The 21,445-nt window shown below is 44.4% G+C and overlaps 2 protein-coding genes across 2 annotated transcripts; one reads left to right on the forward strand and one right to left on the reverse strand.

Moving 5' to 3' along the window:
* The first annotated feature begins 628 nt into the window (after positions 1–628).
* LOC109761738 (putrescine hydroxycinnamoyltransferase) lies at positions 629–3,090 on the forward strand. Its single transcript, XM_020320563.4, has one exon. The coding sequence runs from the start codon at positions 837–839 to the stop codon at positions 2,154–2,156; it is 1,320 nt and encodes a 439-aa protein (XP_020176152.3). The 5' UTR covers positions 629–836; the 3' UTR covers positions 2,157–3,090.
* A 1,915-nt stretch (positions 3,091–5,005) lies between these two features.
* Positions 5,006–6,324, reverse strand: LOC120964895 (uncharacterized). The gene is made up of 3 exons (XM_073499268.1): positions 6,036–6,324; positions 5,221–5,676; positions 5,006–5,161 (listed from the first exon to the last, which is right to left on the reverse strand). The coding sequence occupies exons 1-3, from the start codon at positions 6,129–6,131 to the stop codon at positions 5,006–5,008; spliced, it is 708 nt and encodes a 235-aa protein (XP_073355369.1). The 5' UTR covers positions 6,132–6,324.
* Positions 6,325–21,445: the final 15,121 nt, after the last annotated feature.

The following is a 21,445-nucleotide window of genomic DNA, read 5'->3' on the forward strand; positions in this document are numbered from 1 at the left end:
AAGCGGTCGTCGGGAAAACCCCTTAGCAAATGCCCCATACGTCACACGATCAAGATTTGACGATGAAAAATTGGACTAGAATAAACAAACGCCATGGTTTTGCAAAATGCCAGCCCAAAGACACTTACATATTATTAAAAAAATCCTATAATTCAACTAAAAAAAATCTTGTACTTACCTAGAAGGACTCACGGATCTAAATATCACCGTGTAGATCCTATAGGATTACTTTTTTTTAATGCGGGAATATAGCATTACTCTACGTATATACTCCCAGTAAGTTGTCCCGTTCTGCAGAAGACGTCAATGTATGTGCAGCTGTACACTGCACGTAATATAGTTTATACAGTGACAAAGTGAGACGAGGTACACGGCGCAACTGACCGTGTCGATGTGTTAGTCGGTGACCACGACACTCTCCGATTGCTTAATTGCCGTGTCGTGATTAATTACTGTGTCAAGATCCCACGGAAATAAGCTACTGCGCCGCACAACAGGACCCCGTCCCCATGCCATGATTGGTTAAGCCAATAACACCAAGAGGTTACATACATGTACAAGCCCACCGACTATGGCAACGATCGGCTAAACCACCTACCCCATTCCCGTTCCCGCGCTGCCTATTTATACCGCGCTCCGGACATGTAAGCAGAGCAGTGCCAGCGTCTGCTTGCGCCTCATCGATCAATCGATCGCCTTCTTCCTCCATCTTAAGTGCACTGCCGGTATCTAGAATTCTAGATCGAGCACTCAAGACATCAACAATAAAACCATATACACATCGATCATACAGTAAACAAGGAGTGAACTAGTACCTTTCTAGCTAGCCGGTGATCATGGAGGTGAAGGTGCTGAGCTCCAAGATCGTCAAGCCGCAGTACGCCGAGGGCACGGCGCGGCCGGACACCACGGAGCACGTGCCGTCCTCGGTGTTCGACAAGGTCACCTACCACATCCAGATGGCCATCATCTACGCCTTCCAAGCGCCGGCGCCCTCCACCGAGGACATAGAGCGCGGCCTCGCCCAAGTGCTGGGCGTGTACCGCCTCTTCGCCGGCCAGGTCCGAGCTGGCCCGGACGGCGCGCCTGGGGTGCTGCTCAACGACCACGGCGCGCGGCTCGTCGAGGCGCGTGTGGACGGGGCCACACTGGTCGAGTTCGCGCCTCCGAAGCCGTCGCCTGTCGTGTTGCAGCTGCACCCGGACCTGGAGGGCGACGTGGAGGAGGTGGTGCAGGTGCAGCTCACGCGGTTCGCGTGCGGCTCGCTGGCCGTCGGTTTCACGGCCAACCATGCCGTTGCTGACGGCCACGCCACCAGCGATTTCCTCGTCGCGTGGGGCCGCGCCGCGCGAGGGCTGGACATCTCCGCCCCGTCGCCGCCGCCCCACAACCACCTTGACCTCTTCCGGCCGCGCGACCCGCCCGTCGTCGATTTTGAGCACCGGGGCGTCGAATACTACCGGCCGACGACCAGCAACCCCAAGCAGGGCGAGGGCGGACACCACGGCGCCGACAACGTGATCATCCACAAGGCGCACTTCACCAAGGACTTCATCGCCGGGCTTCGCGCCAAGGCGTCTGAGGGGCGCGGCAGGCCGTTTAGCCGGTTCGAGACCACGCTCGCGCACCTGTGGCGCACCATGACGCGCGCGCGTGGGCTCAGCCCCGGCGAGGACTCCACCATCCGCATCTCCGTGGACGGGCGGCGCCGCCTTTCCGCCCCGCCGGGCTACTTCGGCAACCTGGTCCTGTGGGCGTTCCCGCGGTCCACGGTGGGGGACCTCCTGAGCCGGCCGCTGAAGCACGCGGCGCAGACGATCCACGACGCCGTGGCCCGCCTCGACGGCGCCTACTTCCAGTCGCTGGTGGACTTCGCCAGCTCCGGCGCTGTGGAGCGGGAGGGGCTGGAGAAGACGGCGGTGCTGAAGGACGTGCTGTGCCCGGACCTGGAGGTGGACAGCTGGCTGACGTTCCCGTTCTACGAGCTGGACTTCGGCGCCGGCAGCCCGAGCTACTTCATGCCGTCCTACTTCCCCACGGAGGGGATGCTGTTCTTGGTGCCATCCTACCTCGGCGACGGCAGCGTGGACGCCTTCGTCCCCGTCTTCCAGCACAACCTCGACGCCTTCAAGCAGTGCTGCTACTCCATGGACTAAGATGGCTAGCGTGCGGCTACATATGATTACTGAGTGATTAAATCAGCGATTTGAGCTTAATCATATCGCCTGAAATTGCGTGCGTACGGGGCATGCATGCATGCAACTATTATCTTTGAGAGTTAATTGCACAGAAGTATCACAATTGGTGCATCACATACAGATTGGTACCACAATTACTAATTTTTGCATGTCAGTACCACGATTGCTCCAGGTTTTTTCAAATAAGGCTAAAAAGCGTATTTATACGTATTGATGCTCGATCCGACAACTCGGGCCAGATATTGCAAGCCAATACAGGCAGGGGTCAACTTATGGCAAGTTACAAGTGGGCAGCAAACACATGCTGTCAACCTGGAACTTGAGACTTGTGGATGCAGGAAGTGGGACCTTAGTGGCATACCTTGCAACCATGCCATCTCTACAATAAACAAGGCTAAAAGGAAACCAGAGGATTATGTCAGCAAATTCTTCAAGAAAGATTTTTATGTTGCAGCTTATGAACCAATGATCTTTCCTGTGCCTGGTGAGCATGATTGGACAAGGACCCCTGGTACAGACATAGAACCACCTGCATTCAAAATCAAGAGAGGAAGAAAGAAAGAAAAGAGGATCAAGGGCAAATTTAAAGTACCAAAGCCAAAAGACACTTCAAGAATGGGGACCATAACATGTGGCAATTGTGGTCTCCAAGGGCATAGGTACACAAACTGTCTTAAACAGTTGAAGCCTGAGCTAGCTTTGAGGAAGAATAAGCATGTGGTAATAATTTTTCACCTTGAAATATACAAATCTTTCCTTTATTTCTTGTACATTTCTTTCTAGCATTATTAACTGTTTTCCTTTTCTTTGTAAGGCTACTCCAAGTAACTCACAGCCAAGAGCTGCTGATCCTTCTACTACAACAACAGCAAGACAGCCAAGAGCTGCTGCCAGAGGAGCTGCCAGAGGAAGAGGAGCTGCTACTTCTACTACACCACCACCATCTAGAAGAGGAGCTGGCAGAGGAAGAGGAGCTGGAAGAGGTGCTCCAAGGCCATTCAGTGCCCCCAGGCAATATGCTGACATTCCTACTAATGGTACACACATTGGATGGATGTCCTACTTCACTACTAGCAGAGGAAGAGGAGCCATGTAATTTGAAATGATGTGGTATTATTTTGGTTGAACTTGATGCTGATGTTGATGTGTTGTTGCCACTTGATGCATAATTTGGCACAATCCAGTACTGGTTATTGTAATGTTGAACTTGAGGTGGAGTACTCTAGTTGGGGCGCCATATTTTGGTGTTGAATATGTTGCTACTGGATATGTATGTGTTGAACTTGAGGTGGTTATCTGAATATTGAACTTGAGGTGGTTATTGCAATGTTGAACTTGAGGTGGAGTACCAGTATTTGCAAAGCAGTAACACATTTTCAGTTACTTGTTGCAAATCAGTACCAATACTGCTGCTAGCTGTTGCATGTCAGTACCAATATTGGGGCATCACATAACATGCAGTACCACATTTGGGGATTCTAACATGTGGGACAGATACCTCTCCTACTATTAAAGTGACAGCACAAGATCTCAGATTTGGGAACGAAACTAGGGTTCGTCCACGCAGTGTCCATTTGGAGCGCAGCGAAGGAGAAGAAGGAGAAATCTCAGCATGGAGGCGCTAACTGGGGCCGGCGGTGGAGAGAGAGATGTCGTGGTCGTCCAGTGCCGGGTCCGCTCCCGGATTTCGTCGAGCTGCAGGAAGGAGGGGGGAGGAGTCGCGCTCGCCGGTGCGCTACCGCGAGCTCCCAATGGCATACGAGCCTCCAGTGATGTGCCACTGCTCACCTCCGAGGAAGGCGCCAAGATGGATCTCCTGGAGCAGGCAGAACCCTGGTAGGAGGTACTATAGCTGCGTGGATGCTATGATGAGTGTTATTTTTTGCCTAATTTCCTTCCTTTTTCTTCTGTGCAATAGTATGTGAACTGGTATATTTTTGGAAATTTGTTTGTGCATCTTAATAGCATGGTGGCTGTGGATTTGTGCAATGGCATGATGATCCATTGCCCACATTCTGGAGTGAGCTCATTGGGGATCTACGTGATCTAGTATGGAGGCTTAAAGGTGCAACTGTTGCTAGATCTGAAGATCAATTTCCAATGCTGACTCCAAGTGAAGATGATGGCACAAGGGAGGCCATGTTTCTGTCTCTGCAAACTCAACTCAGAGAGAAGAATGCAGAGATTGCAGGGATTAGGGCCAAATTTCACAATGTGTTGTTTCTTTTCACTATATTTGTGCTTGGCTTAGTTGCAGGCAAGATATTAAGTTAGTTAGTTGGTTTAGTTGCAGCCAATCTAAATGCAATGTACTGTCTGGTTTAGTTGCTCTAGTTTAAGCCAAGTTGTAATGGATCAAGTGGTAATGGATTAGTGAAGTTATCTTCTGATGCAATGAGATTTAGTCAGTCTTGTTCCTCTTTTATTTTATATGACATGAGTGGTTTGCTGCAACATTGTCATAATGTATCATCATCAACATATCCATCTACATAATCAGCATATCCATACATAATAAGAAACTGATCCATGTCTACCAATCATAGCACACATTAGTTTCTGGAGTTCGACTCATTATAGCCATACATAACCATTGTTCACAATACATAGAGGAGTTCAACTTCAAATGCATAGTTCATCCTTTTCTTACAAAAGGATGAATAGCATAACTACTACATACATACACAGCCATAGTTCACCATTAGTACAAGCATACAGTACACAAACTTAGTTCCTAGATGCTAGGTCATTACACAACCATCATTCCCAAAAGGTCAGCAATGCCACTAATCTCATTTTCATCTTCTTCACTTCTCCAAGATGGCCTGAATGCCCCTGAACTTCTCCTTCAACTTTTCATTCTGAAACTCTAACTGCCACTTCTCTTCAATATGCTTTTCATTTCCCTTAAGCAGATCAACAACCTGAAGCTTCAACTCTAGCTTCTCTTGGGTGAGCTTCTCCTGACACTTTGTTAGCTCTGCATCTTCAGCTCCAAATTCATACTAGCTTCAGTAAGCACTTGCTTCTCTTTCATTTTGTTCAACTTCAAGTTCTGAATGACTGTTGCTTGAGCTCTTGTCAGGTTGAGCAGCATCTCATACTTCTGAGTAAGTTTCTGGGTCTCTGCATCTTTCTTTGCTATCTCACTTGCCATCTGTGCCTTCATATCATCAATCAGTTCTTTTCTTACCTCCTGCTGATATGTAATGGCAGACTGCAGATGTCTGAAATCCACCACCTTATCTTCCTGGAAGTTCATCAGCTCATGCACATCTTGGACTAGCTTGTCATAGTTGGCCTCCAACTTGTTCTTCTCTTCTGTCAGATGGCGGATAGTGAAAGAACTTTCAAGATTGTCATTCACCCTAGCAGTTTTGGCATCTTCAACCATTGCCCATAGCTTCAACAATGCATTCTGCATTGTTGGGGGCCACTGGTGATCAACCCATTCAACAAAGCCACAATTGCTACCTGCCTGCAAAAACAACAACGACACCAACATAGTTCATACAACAAGTAATTACACAAGATAACTGCAGTTGCCAAAAAGAATATCTAAATTTAGCATCAGACCACTACATTTAACAAGAGGAGCAGCCACTTGAGTAGCTGACTGACTAGGTTAGTTACCATTTTAAGCTACTCTAGTACCACTATTAACCAAAATTACTATGCCATTGTACTCCATCAAAATATACTCATGCTTGAGCTAAATAAGCTACTACAGTGCCACTATGAACCAAAATGTTGACAGCAAGCAGAGTACTCCAGCAAACAGAGTTCAATATGGCACTGACAAAGTAAGAAAAAAATCACTATGCCTACAATCCATACCGGCTGTGCACATGCTAAAAACCGCCTGCCTGTGTCTGTTCCTTCAAAGGCAACAAGCCTATCAGATGCCATGCCGTGCTTCTCACATGGAGACATCACATCCAGCTCAAGCCCCTTGTAATCTGGATCTTCAAGGCTGAAAGGGACCTGCAGAAGCTCGCACAAAGACAATGGGCAAATCAAAACCTACCGAAATCAACCAAATCAAGAAATCCCAAATCTGAAACCCTAACCCTAAACTCACTGTACTGACCTCGTTGAGACCGTCTGTGGAGGAAGAATGCATGTACGGGAGGCTAGACTGGTCGTCGCTGCTTTCGTCCTCCAAAACCATGGCGTCGGCGGGGCGGTGCGGCGGCCGGCAACGGAGGAAACGAGTGAGGAGAAGAGGAGGGGAGGGGAATGGTGCGGCGGGGGCGAGCTGGTGCGACCGGACCGGGTTGGAGAGCAGCAACGCACTGGCTCGTCCTAGTCAGCGCGCGGGCACGCGCCGATTGGCCAGCGTGGCACCTGACGGGTGGGCCCGAGCTGTCGGATCGAGCATCAATACGTATAAATACGCGTTTTAGCCTTGAAAAAACCTGGAGCAATCGTGGTCCTGACATGCAAAAATTAGCAATCGTGGTACCAATCTGCATGTAATGCCCCAATTGTGGTACTTCTATGCAATTAAGTCTATATTTGATTATCTCCGTGTATCTATCATATCACGTATAGTATATATGTATTTGATGTACATGCAATTGTTGTTATTCGTAATGCACGGTATATATGTTATGTACTTTTGCTTCGTCCTGTGCTGTGTTTTGGTTGTTGTTCTCTTTTCCTTTTCTGATTTGAGATGATTGATCAGCCCCGTCGGTCATGGACGAGTTTTCCGTTCTTTTCTGTACTGTCCTCGTATGTTACTTCTGTTGTCGTATACTGTAGCCTAGCCATGGGAATCAAATCTTGTGATAGATGTCCAAAATGATCTACCTTTTTGCTTTGCCGTGGGTACGGAACAAGACATCACGGTCCACTTTTCTTGTGTTTTCTTGCATGAGATGAGACAGAGGGTCGTCTGAATTCTTGGGACGATGATAGCATTTTCTATTTTTCTCCTTGTCCAATCAATTTAAAAAGGCTCTGAATGTTCCTAGGTTTGTCTTCATTGGGAATTCTCTGACTGTAGCATCTGACATGCGAACCCCTGTGATTATGAGCAACGACTAGGAGAAAGTACGCGCACCCGAATCACGACAAAAATCCTGTGGAAATTGATCGTGTTTGGAAGTTTCCAAAAAAATCTCAAACGAAAACCATAGCACGTTAGGACGGTGCTGTTTTGTAGACATGTGGAATGAAAAGTTCAAACTCAGAAGTACTCATTTGGAAGACAAGAAAAAAAAACAAGTTATTCATGCATGAGAGGTGATGTTGTTTTGCTCATCACTGTTCATTGTTAATTTGGTTTTTGAAACCTCCTGAACTAATTTAATTTGACCTTGAAAATTTGCATGTTTGTTAAACATCTTGTATTTTTTAGATTTTTGTAGAAACCTTAAAACACAGTTTCTTCTCGTTTTCATCGGTTTCTATATATAATTGATTCCCACTGGATATTTTCTCACTAAGTATTATGGCTAGTGCATTTATTCAGAGTCAAGAAATTCAAGACAACTTCATGATGGTTAATCGATTGATCAAATCGTTGCAACCTCGCACATCCCGCACGCTCTTCTTGCAATTAGATATCACCAGAGCGTTTAATTCAACATCGTGGCCATTCTTGATTCAAGTTTTGCGGAAAAGAGGTTTCAGCCCTTGTTGGTCTTCATGGATTGCTTTATGCTTATCTTCGGCCAGCACCAAGGTATTGATTAATGGTCATTCGGGTCTAATAATAGGGCATGCTAGGGGTTGAGGGGGGGGGGGGCTCTCCCCTTCGCTTCCTCTTGATTATGGATGTGCTCAACTCCATTGTGTCAAAGGCCGAGGAGGCCTGGATATTTGCGAGCCTTGCTCGCTGGGCAGTGAATTGCCGCTTATCCTTTTCCGCGGACGATGCAACACTCTTTATCGAACTAGTAGAAGAGGAATTGTTGGTGCATCGTGAACTTCTGAAGCTGTTTGGCTAGAGTTCTCGACTCAAAGCAAATATGGATAAAATCTCTCTCCCCGATTCGATGCGATGAAGTGAACTTGCACGCATTGGCAGCCATCTTTCCCTGACATTTAAAGCCGTACCCTTGCACTTATTTGGGCCTCCCCCTCTCTTGCTCCCCTCTGTCCAAAACGGAACTACAACCGCTCATTGACAAAGTTGTGGGAAGGCTTGGCACTTGGCAAACTTCTTTGTTGTATATCAGCGACAGGGTTGTTCTTATCAAGGCCGTGCTATCTACTATTGTGATTTATCACATGCTTTTCCTGGACCCGACCCCATGGGTGTTCAACCGTCTCCACAAAATATTCAAAGGTTTCCTTTTGGGTGGCTCGGATGAGGCAAAGGGGGGGGGGCACTGTTGAGTGGCGTGGAAGTACAGAGGTTTGGGTATCCATTTGAAACTTCTCAATCACGCCTTGCCTATCAGATGGTGTTGGATGAAAAAATGGAGGAGTCCAAGGCTTGGGTTGGGTTCCCAATAATCATTCCTCATGCGGCGCATGATCTATTACTGGCATCGGTCGAGTGTGTGATTGGGGCTAACATGCGAGTTAAATTTTGGCATGACAGAGGCTTCAGGGGAGAAGTGCTAAAGAGATTGCGCCAGAGTTATTTCTACTCACTAGGGCGCATGGTGCAAAATCCAGAACAGTGGAGGAAGCCCTTGCCCAAAACTATTTGTCTTTGAACCTGAGCGGGACTCCTTCGATTTAAGTGCTGGCCGAATTTCTCGAACTTTGGTAGGCAGTGCAGGAAGCTCCTCCCCTCTTTAGTGGTTTTGATTCCTTTAGGTGGCACCTTACTGTTAATGGGGAGTATCCTGCTGATTCGACTTACAAGGCTTCTTTTTTGCCTCAATTTCAGTGGAAGAACGTGGCACCCCTTAAGGAGAAGATGTTCATGTGGCTTGCACTTCGCAACCAATGTAGGACGGCTAACCATATGGAAATGAGAGGCTTGTCGAGGCCGGTAGCCTATCCCCTGTGCAAGCAAGAAGAGGAGAATATCAAACATTTGCTCATGGAGTGCTCCAATGCTTGAAAGGTTTGGCATCGGTTGTTGTCCATGTATGGGTTTCAGTCTGTTACTCCTATGGGGCATGATCCGGTTAGGGTGTAGTGGCACTCAATCGTAAGTCGGTTCTCGAGAAGGAACCAACGGTGGATGGCAGTGATTCTGATTGTGGACATGCACAAAATATGGCTTGAGAGGAAAGCCCGGGTGTTTCACAATAGGAGCAAGATGGCGACTCAGGTAGCTTATGGAGCGGTAGAGGAGTTCCGGTTGTAGTATTTGCTCAAGAAGGACCAGTGGCTTATTGCGGGGATTGCGATGAGTATTTTTTCCTTTTTTGGTTCTTCTGGCGGATGTTGTGTTAAGTTCTAAAACTCTTGTATGGAAACTGCTTTTCCAAAGTCTTAATAATAATGACTAACAACCTAGATTGTCAGATCTTAAAAAATCTCATTAAATAGTGTATATGGGAGATTAATCATCTATTAGGTTCGTGTATGCACCAAATGATATCAAGCACATCAAGTCTTTTGTACGCACAAGTAATAGAATCCACGTTATTTTTATGTAATCGACGTCATTAGTATAATTCATGTTGTTTTAATAAAGTACATGACATGCATGCACACATTGTCAACTTATAACTAAACCCACTTTTACCCTTGGGACACATAAGACCATTCAAAAAAGAAAAAAAATGGTACATGATCATTGCCAACAATTCTATTTATAATCTATAAGTTTCCAAAAGAATACCTAATCGTATAGTATACGTGGGTATTAAGATATTTGTTACAATGTATGTTGTGAAGAGATCCATTCCAAGATATTTAAGGAAAGTAAGACACACACACACACACACACACACAACGAATATATGTCTCGAAATGAATGTGGAAATGTCATAATCGGTAGGTATGATGGTTGTTTTGAGTAAGATATAAGCAGGCTTATGTGTGATAGAGTGTATCATATCACGGGGTTTGGATGCACCAGCAAAGTTTGCACCGACTCTCAAGATGAGAAGGGGCAATGCATGGTACCGAAGAGGCTAGCAAATTGCGGAAAGGTAAGAGCACGTATAATCCATGGACTCACATTAGTCATAAAGAACTCACATACTTATTGCAAAAGTTTATAGCCCTCGAAGCAAAGTACTACTTGCATGCCCCTAAGGGGGTAGATTGGTAGGAAAAGATCATCGCTCGTCCTCGACCGTCACTCATAAGGTAGACACTCAATAATAAATCATGTTCCAACTTCATCACATAACTAGAGGCTATACGTGCATGTTTCTAGAATCACAAACCTTAACACCAATATTCCTACTAAACTACAATCATTCACTAGTACATCCACATATCACCATCTTAATATCGCAAAACTATTGCAAGGAATCAAACATATGATATTCAGTGATCTAATGAAAGTTTTTATTATATCCCTCTTGAATACCTATCATATCAGTGTTGAGAAACATTGCGTGGAAAGAAAAAAAAATTATGCATACGCAAGATCTATCCATGGAGATGCATAGCAACGAGAGGGGAGAGTGTGTCTACGTACGCTGGTAGACCGTAAGCGGAAACGTTTGTTAACGCGGTTGATTGATGACCCACAAGTATAGGGGATCAATTGTAGCTCTTTTCGATAAGTAAGAGTGTCGAACCCGATGAGGAGCAGAAGGAAATAACAAGTAGTTTTCAGTAAGGTAATGTCTGCAAGTGCTGAAATTGTAAGTAGCGGAGTAGTTTGATAGCAAGATAATTTGTAACGATCAAGTAACAATAGTAGTAACAAAAGTGCAGCAAGATAGCCCAATCCTTTTGAGGCAAAGGACAGGCCAAAACGGTCTCTTATGATAAGCAAAGTGTTCTTGAGGGTACACGGGATTTTCATCTAGTCAGTTTCATCATGTTGGTTCGATTTATGTCTGCTACTTTGATAATTTGATATGTGGGTGGACCGGTGCTTAGGTTATGTTCTTACTTGAACAAACCTCATACTTATGATTAACCCTCCCGCAAGCATCCGCAACTACAAGAAAAGTATTAAGAATAAATTCTAACCATAGCATTAAACTTTCGGATCCAATCGGTCCCTTACGGAATAGCGCATAAACTGGGGTTTAAGCTTTTGTCACTCTCACAACCCATCATCTAATTTCTACTCCACAATGAATTCCCTTAGGCCCAAATATGGTGAAGTGTCATGTAGTCGACGTTCACATGACACCACTAAGGGAATCACACATACATACTATGAAAATATCGAACACATATCAGGTTCACATGATTACTTGCAACATGATTTCTCCCGTGACCTCAAGAACAAAAGTAACTACTCAAAAATGATAAACATGCTCATGATCAGAGGAGTATTAAATAGCATATTGGATCTGAACATATAATCTTCCACCAAATAAAACATATAGTAATCAACTACAAGATGTAATCAACACTACTAGTCACCCACAAGCACCAATCTATAGTTCCGGTAACAAGATTGAACACAAGAGATGAACTAGGGTTTGAGATGAGATGGTGCTGTTGAAGATGTTGATTGGAGATTGCCCTTCCCAAGATGGGAGACTTGTTGGTGATAATGAGGACGATGATTTCCCCCTCCGAGAGGGAAGTTCCCCCGGCGGAATCGCTCCGCCGGAGGGCAAAAGTGCTCCTGCCCAAGTTCCGCCTCGAGGCGGCGGCGCTTCATCCCGAAAGTCCTCTCCTTATTTTTTCTAGGTCAAAATGACCTATATACCAGAAGATGGGCACCGGAGGTGGGCCTGGGTGAGCACAACCCACCAGGGCGCGCCCAGGTGGGTTATGCTCACCTGGTGGGCCCCCTCTTGTGGTTATTTGCTCCAATAATTCTTAAATAATCCATAAAAAATCTCCGTGAAGTTTCAGCTTGTTTGGAGTTGTGCAGAATGCCGGAATTCTCCCTCGTGGTGGATACCTTGCAAATTATGAGAGAAAAGGGATTAGAATTACTCCAAAAAGCATTATTATGGATAAAAACACTATAAATAACAGTAAGAAAACATGATGCAAAATGGACGTATCAACTCCCCCAAGCTTAGACCTTGCTTGTCCTCAAGCGAAAACTGAAATCGAAAAAATGTCCACATGCTTTGAGAGAGAGAGGTGTCGATAAAAACAAAATACGGACATAGAAGCATCATGTTGATTATTATAACAGCAACAAAATTAAACATAGGACTTTTATCATAGAACTTTTATCATATACTTCTCATGAATAAGTGATAGTTCGTCACACAATCGAAGTATAAAGCAAAAACTCTATTAGAAACCAACAAACTATGTTCTCAGTCAACTTTGCAACTACAATTCATCATCTTTTCAGGAAGGGTCACGTGTCGCAGCCTTTAGGCAAGTCCACATACTCAAGCATCATATAGTCTTCTATGATTGCTAACACTCACCTCGTACCCATGAGCAAAACGTTTCAACCAAACACATAGAAAGATACGGGCTTAAAGTTTCGCCTCCCAACATACTCACCTCAAGGGTGATGTCAACAATAATAACTCATGCTATCTATATTCGACTGGACATATGTGCCTAGATATTTCTGTTGGGGAACGCAGTAATTTCAAAAAAATTCCTACGATCACGCAAGATCTATCTAGGTGATGCATAGCAACGAGAGGGGAGAGTGTTGTCTACGTACCCTCGTAGACCGAAAGCGGAAGCGTTATGACAACGCGGTTGATGTAGTCATACGTCTTCACGATCTGCCGATCCTAGCACCAAAGGTACGACACCTCCGTGATCTGCACACGTTCAACTCGGTGACGTCCCATGAACTCTAGATCCAGCTGAGGTCGAGGCAGAGTTTCATCAGCACGACGGCGTCATGACGGTGATGATGAAGTTACCGACGCAGGGCTTCGCCTAAGCACTACAACGACATGACCGAGGTGGATATCTGTGGAGGGGGGCACCGCACACGGCTAAGAGAACTGTCAATTTGTGTGTTCTAGGGTGCCCCTGCCTCCGTATATAAAGGAGCAAGGGGGAGGCCGGCCGACCCTCATGGGGCGTGCCCCAAGTAGGATTCCTACTAGGAATCCTATTCCTAGTAGGTTTCCAACAAGGGAAGAGAGGGGGAAGGAAGGAGAGGGAGAGAGGGAGAAGGAAAGGGGGGGGGCCTTCCCTTGTCCTATTCGGACTCAAGGGGGGCCTGCCCTGGCTGCCCTCCACTCTCTCCACTAACGCCCATGATGGCCCATTAGTTCCCCCGGGGGTTTCGATAACCTCCCGGTACTCCGATATTTATCCGATGACCCCCGGAACTCATCTGGTGTCCGAATAACATCGTCCAATATATCAATCTTTATGTCTCGACCATTTCGAGACTCCTCGACATGTCCGTGATCACATCTGGAACTCCGAACAACCTTCGGTACATCAAAACACATAAACTCATAATACCGATCGTCATCGAACGTTAAGCGTGTGGACCCTACGGGTTCGAGAACTATGTAGACATGACCGAGACTCATCTCCGGTCAATAACCAATAGCGGAACCTGGATGCTCATATTGGTTCCTACATATTCTACGAAGATCTTTATCGGTCAAACCGCATAACAACATACGTTGTTCCCTTTGTCATCGGTATGTTACTTGCCCGAGATTCGATCGTCGGTATCTCAATACCTAGTTCAATCTCGTTACCGGCAAGTCTCTTTACTCGTTCTTAATGCATCATCCCGCAACTAACTCATTAGTCACATTGCTTGCAAGGCTTATAGTGATGTGCATTACCGAGAGGGCCCAGAGATACCTCTCCAATACACGGAGTGACAAATCCTAATCTTGATCTATGCCAACCCAACAAACACCTTCGGAGACACCTGTAGAGCATCTTTATAATCACCCAGTTACGTTGTGTCGTTTGATAGCACACAAGGTGTTCCTTCGGTATCCGGGAGTTGCATAATCTCATAGTCAGAGGAACATGTATAAGTCATGAAGAAAGCAATAGCAATAAACTAAACGGTCATAGTGCTAAGTTAACGGATGGACTTGTCCATCACATCATTCTCCTAATGATGTGATCCCGTTCATCAAATGACAACACATGTCTATGGTCAGGAAACTTAACCATCTTTGATTAACGAGCTAGTCTAGTAGAGGCATACTAGGGACACTTTGTTTTGTCTATGTATTCAAACATGTATCAAGTTTCCGGTTAATAATTCTAGCATGAATAATAAACATTTATCATGATATAAGGAAATATAAATAACAGCTTTATTATTGCCTCTAGGGCATGTTTCCTTCAGTCTCCCACTTGCACTAGAGTCAATAATCTAGTTCACATCGCCATGTGATTTAACACCAATAGTTCACATCACCATGTGATTAACACCCATAGTTCACATCGCCATGTGACCAACACTCAAAAGGTTTACTAGAGTCAATAATCTAGTTCACATCGCTATGTGATTAACACCCAAGAGCACTAAAGTGTGATCTTGTTTTGCTTGTGAGAGATGTTTAGTCAATGGGTCTGCCACATTCAGGTCCGTATGTATTTTGCAAATTTCTATGTCTACAATGCTCTGCACGGAGCTACTCTAGCTAATTGCTCCCACTTTCAATATGTATATGGATTGTGACTTAGAGTCATCCAGATCGGTGTCAGAGCTTGCATCGACGTAACTCTTCACGACGAACTCTTTATCACTTCCATAACCGAGAAATATTTCCTTAGTCCTGTAAGGATAATTTTGACCAATGTCCAGTGATCTATTACTGGATCACTATTGTACTCCCTTGCCAAACTCAGGGCAGGCTATACAATAGGTCTGGTACACAGCATGGCATACTTTATAGAACCTATGGCTGAGGCATAGGGAATGACTTTCATTCTCTCTCGATCTTCTGCCGTGGTCGGGATTTGGGTCTTACTCAACTTCACACCTTGCAACACAGGCAAGAACTCCTTCTTTGACTGTTCCATTTTGAACTACTTCAAAAACTTGTCAAGGTATGTACTCATTGAAAAAACTTATCAAGCGTCTTAATCTATCTCTATAGATCTTGATGCTCAATATGTAAGCAGCTTCACCGAGGTCTTTCTTTGAAAAACTCCTTTCAAACACTCTTTTATGCTTTCCAGAAAATTCTACATCATTTCCGATCAATAATATGTCATTCGCATATACTTATCAGAAAAGTTGTAGTGCTCCCACTCACTTTCTTGTAAATACAGGCTTCACCGCAAGTCTGTATAAAACTATATGCTTTGATCAACTCATCAAAGCGTATATTCCAACTCCGAGATGCTTGCACCAGTCCATAGATGGACCGCTGGAGCTTGCACATTTTGTTAGCACCTTCAGGATTGACAAAACCTTCTGGTTGCATCATATACAACTCTTCTTTAACAAATCCATTAAGGAATGCAGGTTTGATATCCATTTGCCAAATTTCATAAAATGCGGCAATTGCTAACATGATTCGGATAGACTTTTAAGCATCGATACAAGTGAGAAAATCTCATAGTCAACACCTTGAACTTTTCGAAAACATTTTTGCGACAATTCGAGCTTTGTAGATAGTAACACTACTATCAGCGTCCGTCTTCCTCTTGAAGATCCATTTTATTCTCTATGGCTTGCCGATCATTGGGCAAGCCAACCAAAGTCCATACTTTGTTCTCATACATGGATCCTATCTCAGATTTCATGGCCTCAAGCCATTTTACGGAATCTGTTCTCATCATCGCTTCCTCATAGTTCGTAGGTTCGTTATGGTCTAGTAACATGACGTCCAGAACAAGATTACCATACCACTCTGGTGCGGATCTTATTCTGGTTGACCTACGAGGTTCGGTAGTAACTTGATCTGAAGTTTCATGATCACCATCATTAGCTTCCTCACTAATTGGTGTAGGAATCACTGGAACTGATTTCTGTGATGAACTACTTTCCAATTCGTGAGAAGGTACAATTACCTCATCAAGTTCTACTTTCCTCCCACTCACTTCTTTCGAGAGAAACTCCTTCTCGAGAAAGGATCCATTCTTAGCAATGAATATCTTGCCTTCGGATCTGTGATAGAAGGTGTACCCAACAGTTACTTTTGGGTATCCTATGAAGACGCACTTCTCCGATTTGGGTTCGAGCTCATCAGGTTGAAGTTTTTTCACATAAGCATCGCAGCCCCAAACTTTAAGACACGACAGCTTAGGTTTCTTGATAAACCACATTTCATATGGTGTGGTCTCAACGGATTTAGATGGTGCCCTATTTAACGTGAATGCAACTGTCTCTAATGCATAACCCCAAAACGATAGCGGTAAATCAGTAAGAGACATCATAGATCGCACCATATCTAATAAAGTGCGGTTACGACGTTCGGACACACCATTACGCCGTGGTGTTCCAGGTGGCGTGAGTTGCGAAACTATTCCACATTGTTTCAAATGAAGACCAAACTCGTAACTCAAATATTCTCCTCCACGATCAGATCATAGAAACTTTATTTTCTTGTTACGATGATTTTCCACTTCACTCTTAAATTCTTTGAACTTTTCAAATGTTTCAGACTTATGTTTCATCAAGTAGATATACCCATATCTGCACAAATCATCTGTGAAGGTCATAATATAATGATACCTGCCGCGAGCATCAACACTCATCGGACCGCATACATCGGTATTTATTATTTCCAACAAGTCTGTTGCTTGCTCCATAGTTCCGAAGAATGGAGTCTTAGTCGTCTTGCCCATGAGGCATGGTTCGCAAGTATCAAGTGATTATAAAAGTCCATCAGTATGGAGTTTCTTCATGCGCTTTACACCAATATGACCTAAACGGCAGTGCCACAAATAAGTCGCACTATCGTTATTAAACTTATATCTTTTGGCTTCAATATTATGAATATGTGTATTACTACGATCGAGATTCAATAAACCATTTATATTGAGTGTATGACCATAGAAGGTTTTATTCATGTAAATAGAACAACAATTATTCTTTGACTTAAATGAATAACCGTATTGCAATAAACATGATCCAATCATATTCATGCTCAACACAAACACCAAATAACATCTATTTTAGGTTCAACACTAATCCCAAAGGTAAAGGGAGTGTGCGATGGTGATCTTATCAACCTTGGAATCACTTCCAACTCACATCATCACCTCACCCTTAACGAGTTTCTGTTTATTTCACAACTCCCGTTTTGAGTTACTATTCTTAGCAACTGAACCTGTATCAAATACTGAGGGGTTGCTATAAACACTAGTAAAGTAAACATTAATAACATGTATATCAAATATATCTGTGTTCAATTTGCCATGCTTCTTATCCGCCAAGTATCTATGGTAGTTCCACTTCTAGTGACCATTTCCTTTGCAGTAGAAGCACTCAGTTTCAGGCTTGGGTCTAGCTTTGGGATTCTTCATGGGAGTGGCAACTTGCTTGCCATTCTTCTTGAAGTTCCTTTTCTTTCCCTTACCCTTTTACTTGAAACTAGTGGTCTTGTCAACCATCAACACTTGATGCTTTTCTTGATTTCTACCTTCGCTGATTTCAGCATCGCGAAGAGCTCGGGAATCGTTTTCGTCATCCCTTACATATTATAGTTCATCACGAAGTTCTAGTAACTTGGTGATAGTGACTAGAGAACTTTGTCAATCACTATCTTATCTGGAAGATTAACTCCCACTTGATTCAAGCGATTGTAGTACTCAGACATTCTGAGCACATGCTAACTGGTTGAGCTATTCTCCTCCATCTTGTAGGCAAAGTACTTTGTCAGAGGTCTCATACCTCTCGACTCGGGCATGAGTCTGAAATACAAATTTCAGCTCTTAGAACATCTTATATGCTCCGTGGCGTTCAAAACGTTTTTGAAGTCCCGGTTCTAAGCCGTAAAGCATGATGCTCTAAACTATCAAGTAGTCATCATACCGAGCTTTGCCAAACGTTCATAACGTCTGCATCTGATCCTGCAATAGGTCTGTCACCTAGCGGTGCATCAAGGACATAATTCTTCTGTGCATCAATGAGGATAATCCTCAGATCACGGACCTAGTCCGCATCATTGCTACTATCATCTTTGAACTTATTTTTCTCTAGGAACATATGAAAAATAAACGAGGAGCAACATCGCAAGCTATTGATCTACAACATAGTTATGCAAATACTATCAGGACTAAGTTCATGATAAATGAAAGTTCAATTAATCATATTAGTTAGGAACTCCCACTTAGATAGACATCCCTCTAATCATCTAAGTGATCACGTGATCCATATCAACTAAACCATGTCCGATCATCACGTGAGATGGTGTAGTTTTCAATGGTGAACATCACTATGTTGATCATATCTACTATATGATTCACGCTCGACCTTTCGGTCTCAGTGTTCCGAGGCCATATCTGCATATGCTAGGCTTGTCAAGTTTAACCCGAGTATTCTGCGTGTGCAAAACTGGCTTGCACCCGTTGTATGTGAACGTAGAGCTTATCACACCCAATCATCACGTGGTGTCTCGGCACGACGAACTATCGCAACGGTGCATACTCAGGGAGAACACTTATACCTTGAAATTTAGTGAGAGATCGTCTTATAATGCTACCGCCGAACTAAGCAAAATAAGATGCATAAAGGATAAACATCACATGCAATCAATATAAGTGATATGATATGGCCATCATCATCTTGTGCCTTTGATCTCCATCTCCAAAGCACCGTCATGATCACCATCGTCACCGGCTTGACACCTTGATCTCCATCGAAGCATCGTTGTCATCTCGCCAACTATTGCAATCACGACTATCGCTACCGCTTAGTGATAAAGTAAAGCAATTACATGGCGATTGCATTTCATACAATAAAGCGACAACCATATGGCTCCTGCTAGTTGCCGATAACTGTTACAAAACATGATCATCTCATACAACAATTTATATATCATCATGTCTTGACCATATCACATCACAACAAGCCCTGCAAAAACAAGTTAGACGTCCTCTACTTTGTTGTTGCAAGTTTTACGTGGCTGCTACGGGCTTAGCAAGAACCGTTCTTACCTACGCATGAAAACCATAACGATTTTTCGTCAAGTGTGATGTTTTAACCTTCAACAAGGACCGGGCGTAGTTACACTTGATTCAACTAAAGTTGGAGAAACAGACACCCACTAGCCACCTGTGTGCGAAGCACGTCGGTAGAACCAGTCTCGCGTAAGCGTACGCGTAATGTCAATCTGAGCTGCTTCATCCAACAATACCGCCGAATCAAAGTATGACATGCTGGTAAGCAGTATGACTATTATCTCCCACAACTCTTTGTGTTCTACTCGTGCATATGACATCTATGCATAGACCTGGCTCGGATGCCACTGTTGGGGAACGCAGTAATTTCAAAAAAATTCCTACGATCACGCAAGATCTATGTAGGTGATGCAACGAGAGGGGAGAGTGTTGTCTACGTACTCTCATAGACCTAAAGCGGAAGCATTATGACAACGCGGTTGATGTAGTCGTACGTCTTCACGATCCGACCGATCCTAGCACCGAAGGTACGACACCTCCGCGATCTGCACACGTTCAGCTCGGTGACGTCCCACGAACTCTAGATCCAGCTGAGGTCGAGGGAGAGTTTCGGAAGCACGACAGTGTGATGACGGCGATGATGAAGTTACCGACGCAGGGCTTCGCCTAAGCACTACAACGATATGACCGAGGTGGATATCTGTGGAGGGGGGCACCGCACACGGCTAAGACAACTGTCAACTTGTGTGTTCTAGGGTGCCCCTGCCTCCGTATATAAAGGAGCAAGGGGGAGGCCGGCCGGCCCTCATGGGGTGTGCCCCAAGTAGGATTCCTACTAGGAATCCTATTCCTAGTAGGTTTCCAACAAGGGAAGAGAGGGGGGAGGAAGGAGAGGGACAGAGGGAGAAGGAAAGGGGGCGCCGCCTCCCCTTCCCTTGTCCTATTCGGACTCAAAGGGGGGCGGGCTCGGCCTGCCCTGGCTGCCCTCCTCTCTCTCCACTAAGGCCCATGATGGCCCATTAGTTCCCCTGGGGGTTCCGGTAACCTCCCGGCACTCTGATATTTATCCGGTGACCCCCGGAACCCATCCGGTGTCCGAATAACATCGTCCAATATATAAATCTTTATGTCTCGACCATTTCGGGACTCCTCGTCATGTCCGTGATCACATTCGAGACTCCCAACGACCTTCGGTACATCAAAACACATAAACTCATAATACCGATCGTTATCGAACGTTAAGCGTGCGGACCCTACGGGTTCGAGAACTATGTAGACATGACCGAGACTCATCTTTGGTCAATAACCAATAGCGGAACCTAGATGCTCATATTGGTTCCTACATATTCTACGAAGATCTTTAACGGTCAAAGCGCATAACAACATACATTGTTCCCTTTGTCATTGGTATGTTACTTGCCCGAGATTCGATCGTCGGTATCTCAATACCTAGTTCAATAACGTTACCGGCAAGTCTCTTTACTCATTCCGTAATGCATCATCCCGCAACTAACTCATTAATCACTTGCTTACAAGGCTTATATTGATGTGCATTACCGAGAGGGCCCAGAGATACCTCTCCGATACACGGAGTGACAAATCCTAATCTTGATCTATGCCAACCCAACAAACACCTCCGGAGACACCTGTAGAGCATCTTTATAATCACCTAGTTACGTTGTGACATTTGATAGCACACAAGGTGTTCCTCCGGTATTCGGGAGTTGCATAATCTCATAGTCAGAGGAACATGTATAAGTCATGAGGAAAGCAATAGCAATAAACTAAACGAACATAGTGCTAAGCTAACGGGTGGGTCTTGTTCATCACATCATTCTCCTAATGATGTGATCCCGTTCATCAAATGACAACGCATGTCTATGGTCGGGAAACTTAACCATCTTTGATTAACGAGCTAGTCTAGTAGAGGCATACTAGGGACACTTTGTTTTTGTCTATGTATTCACACATGTATCAAGTTTCCGGTTAATACAATTCTAGCATGAATAATAAACATTTATCATGATATAAGGAAATATAAATAACAACTTTATTATTGCCTCTAGGGCATATTTCCTTCACTTTCCTTACCACATGATGCTTGGCAAGGGAGAAAAATAAAAAGGAATAGAGGGAAAACTTTGACTCTTTGCATAAAAGTAAATACATAAAAGTAAAAGATAGGCCCTTCGCAGAGGGAA

Source organism: Aegilops tauschii, chromosome 5 (assembly GCF_002575655.3).
Source record: "Aegilops tauschii subsp. strangulata cultivar AL8/78 chromosome 5, Aet v6.0, whole genome shotgun sequence".
NCBI lineage: Eukaryota > Viridiplantae > Streptophyta > Magnoliopsida > Poales > Poaceae > Aegilops > Aegilops tauschii.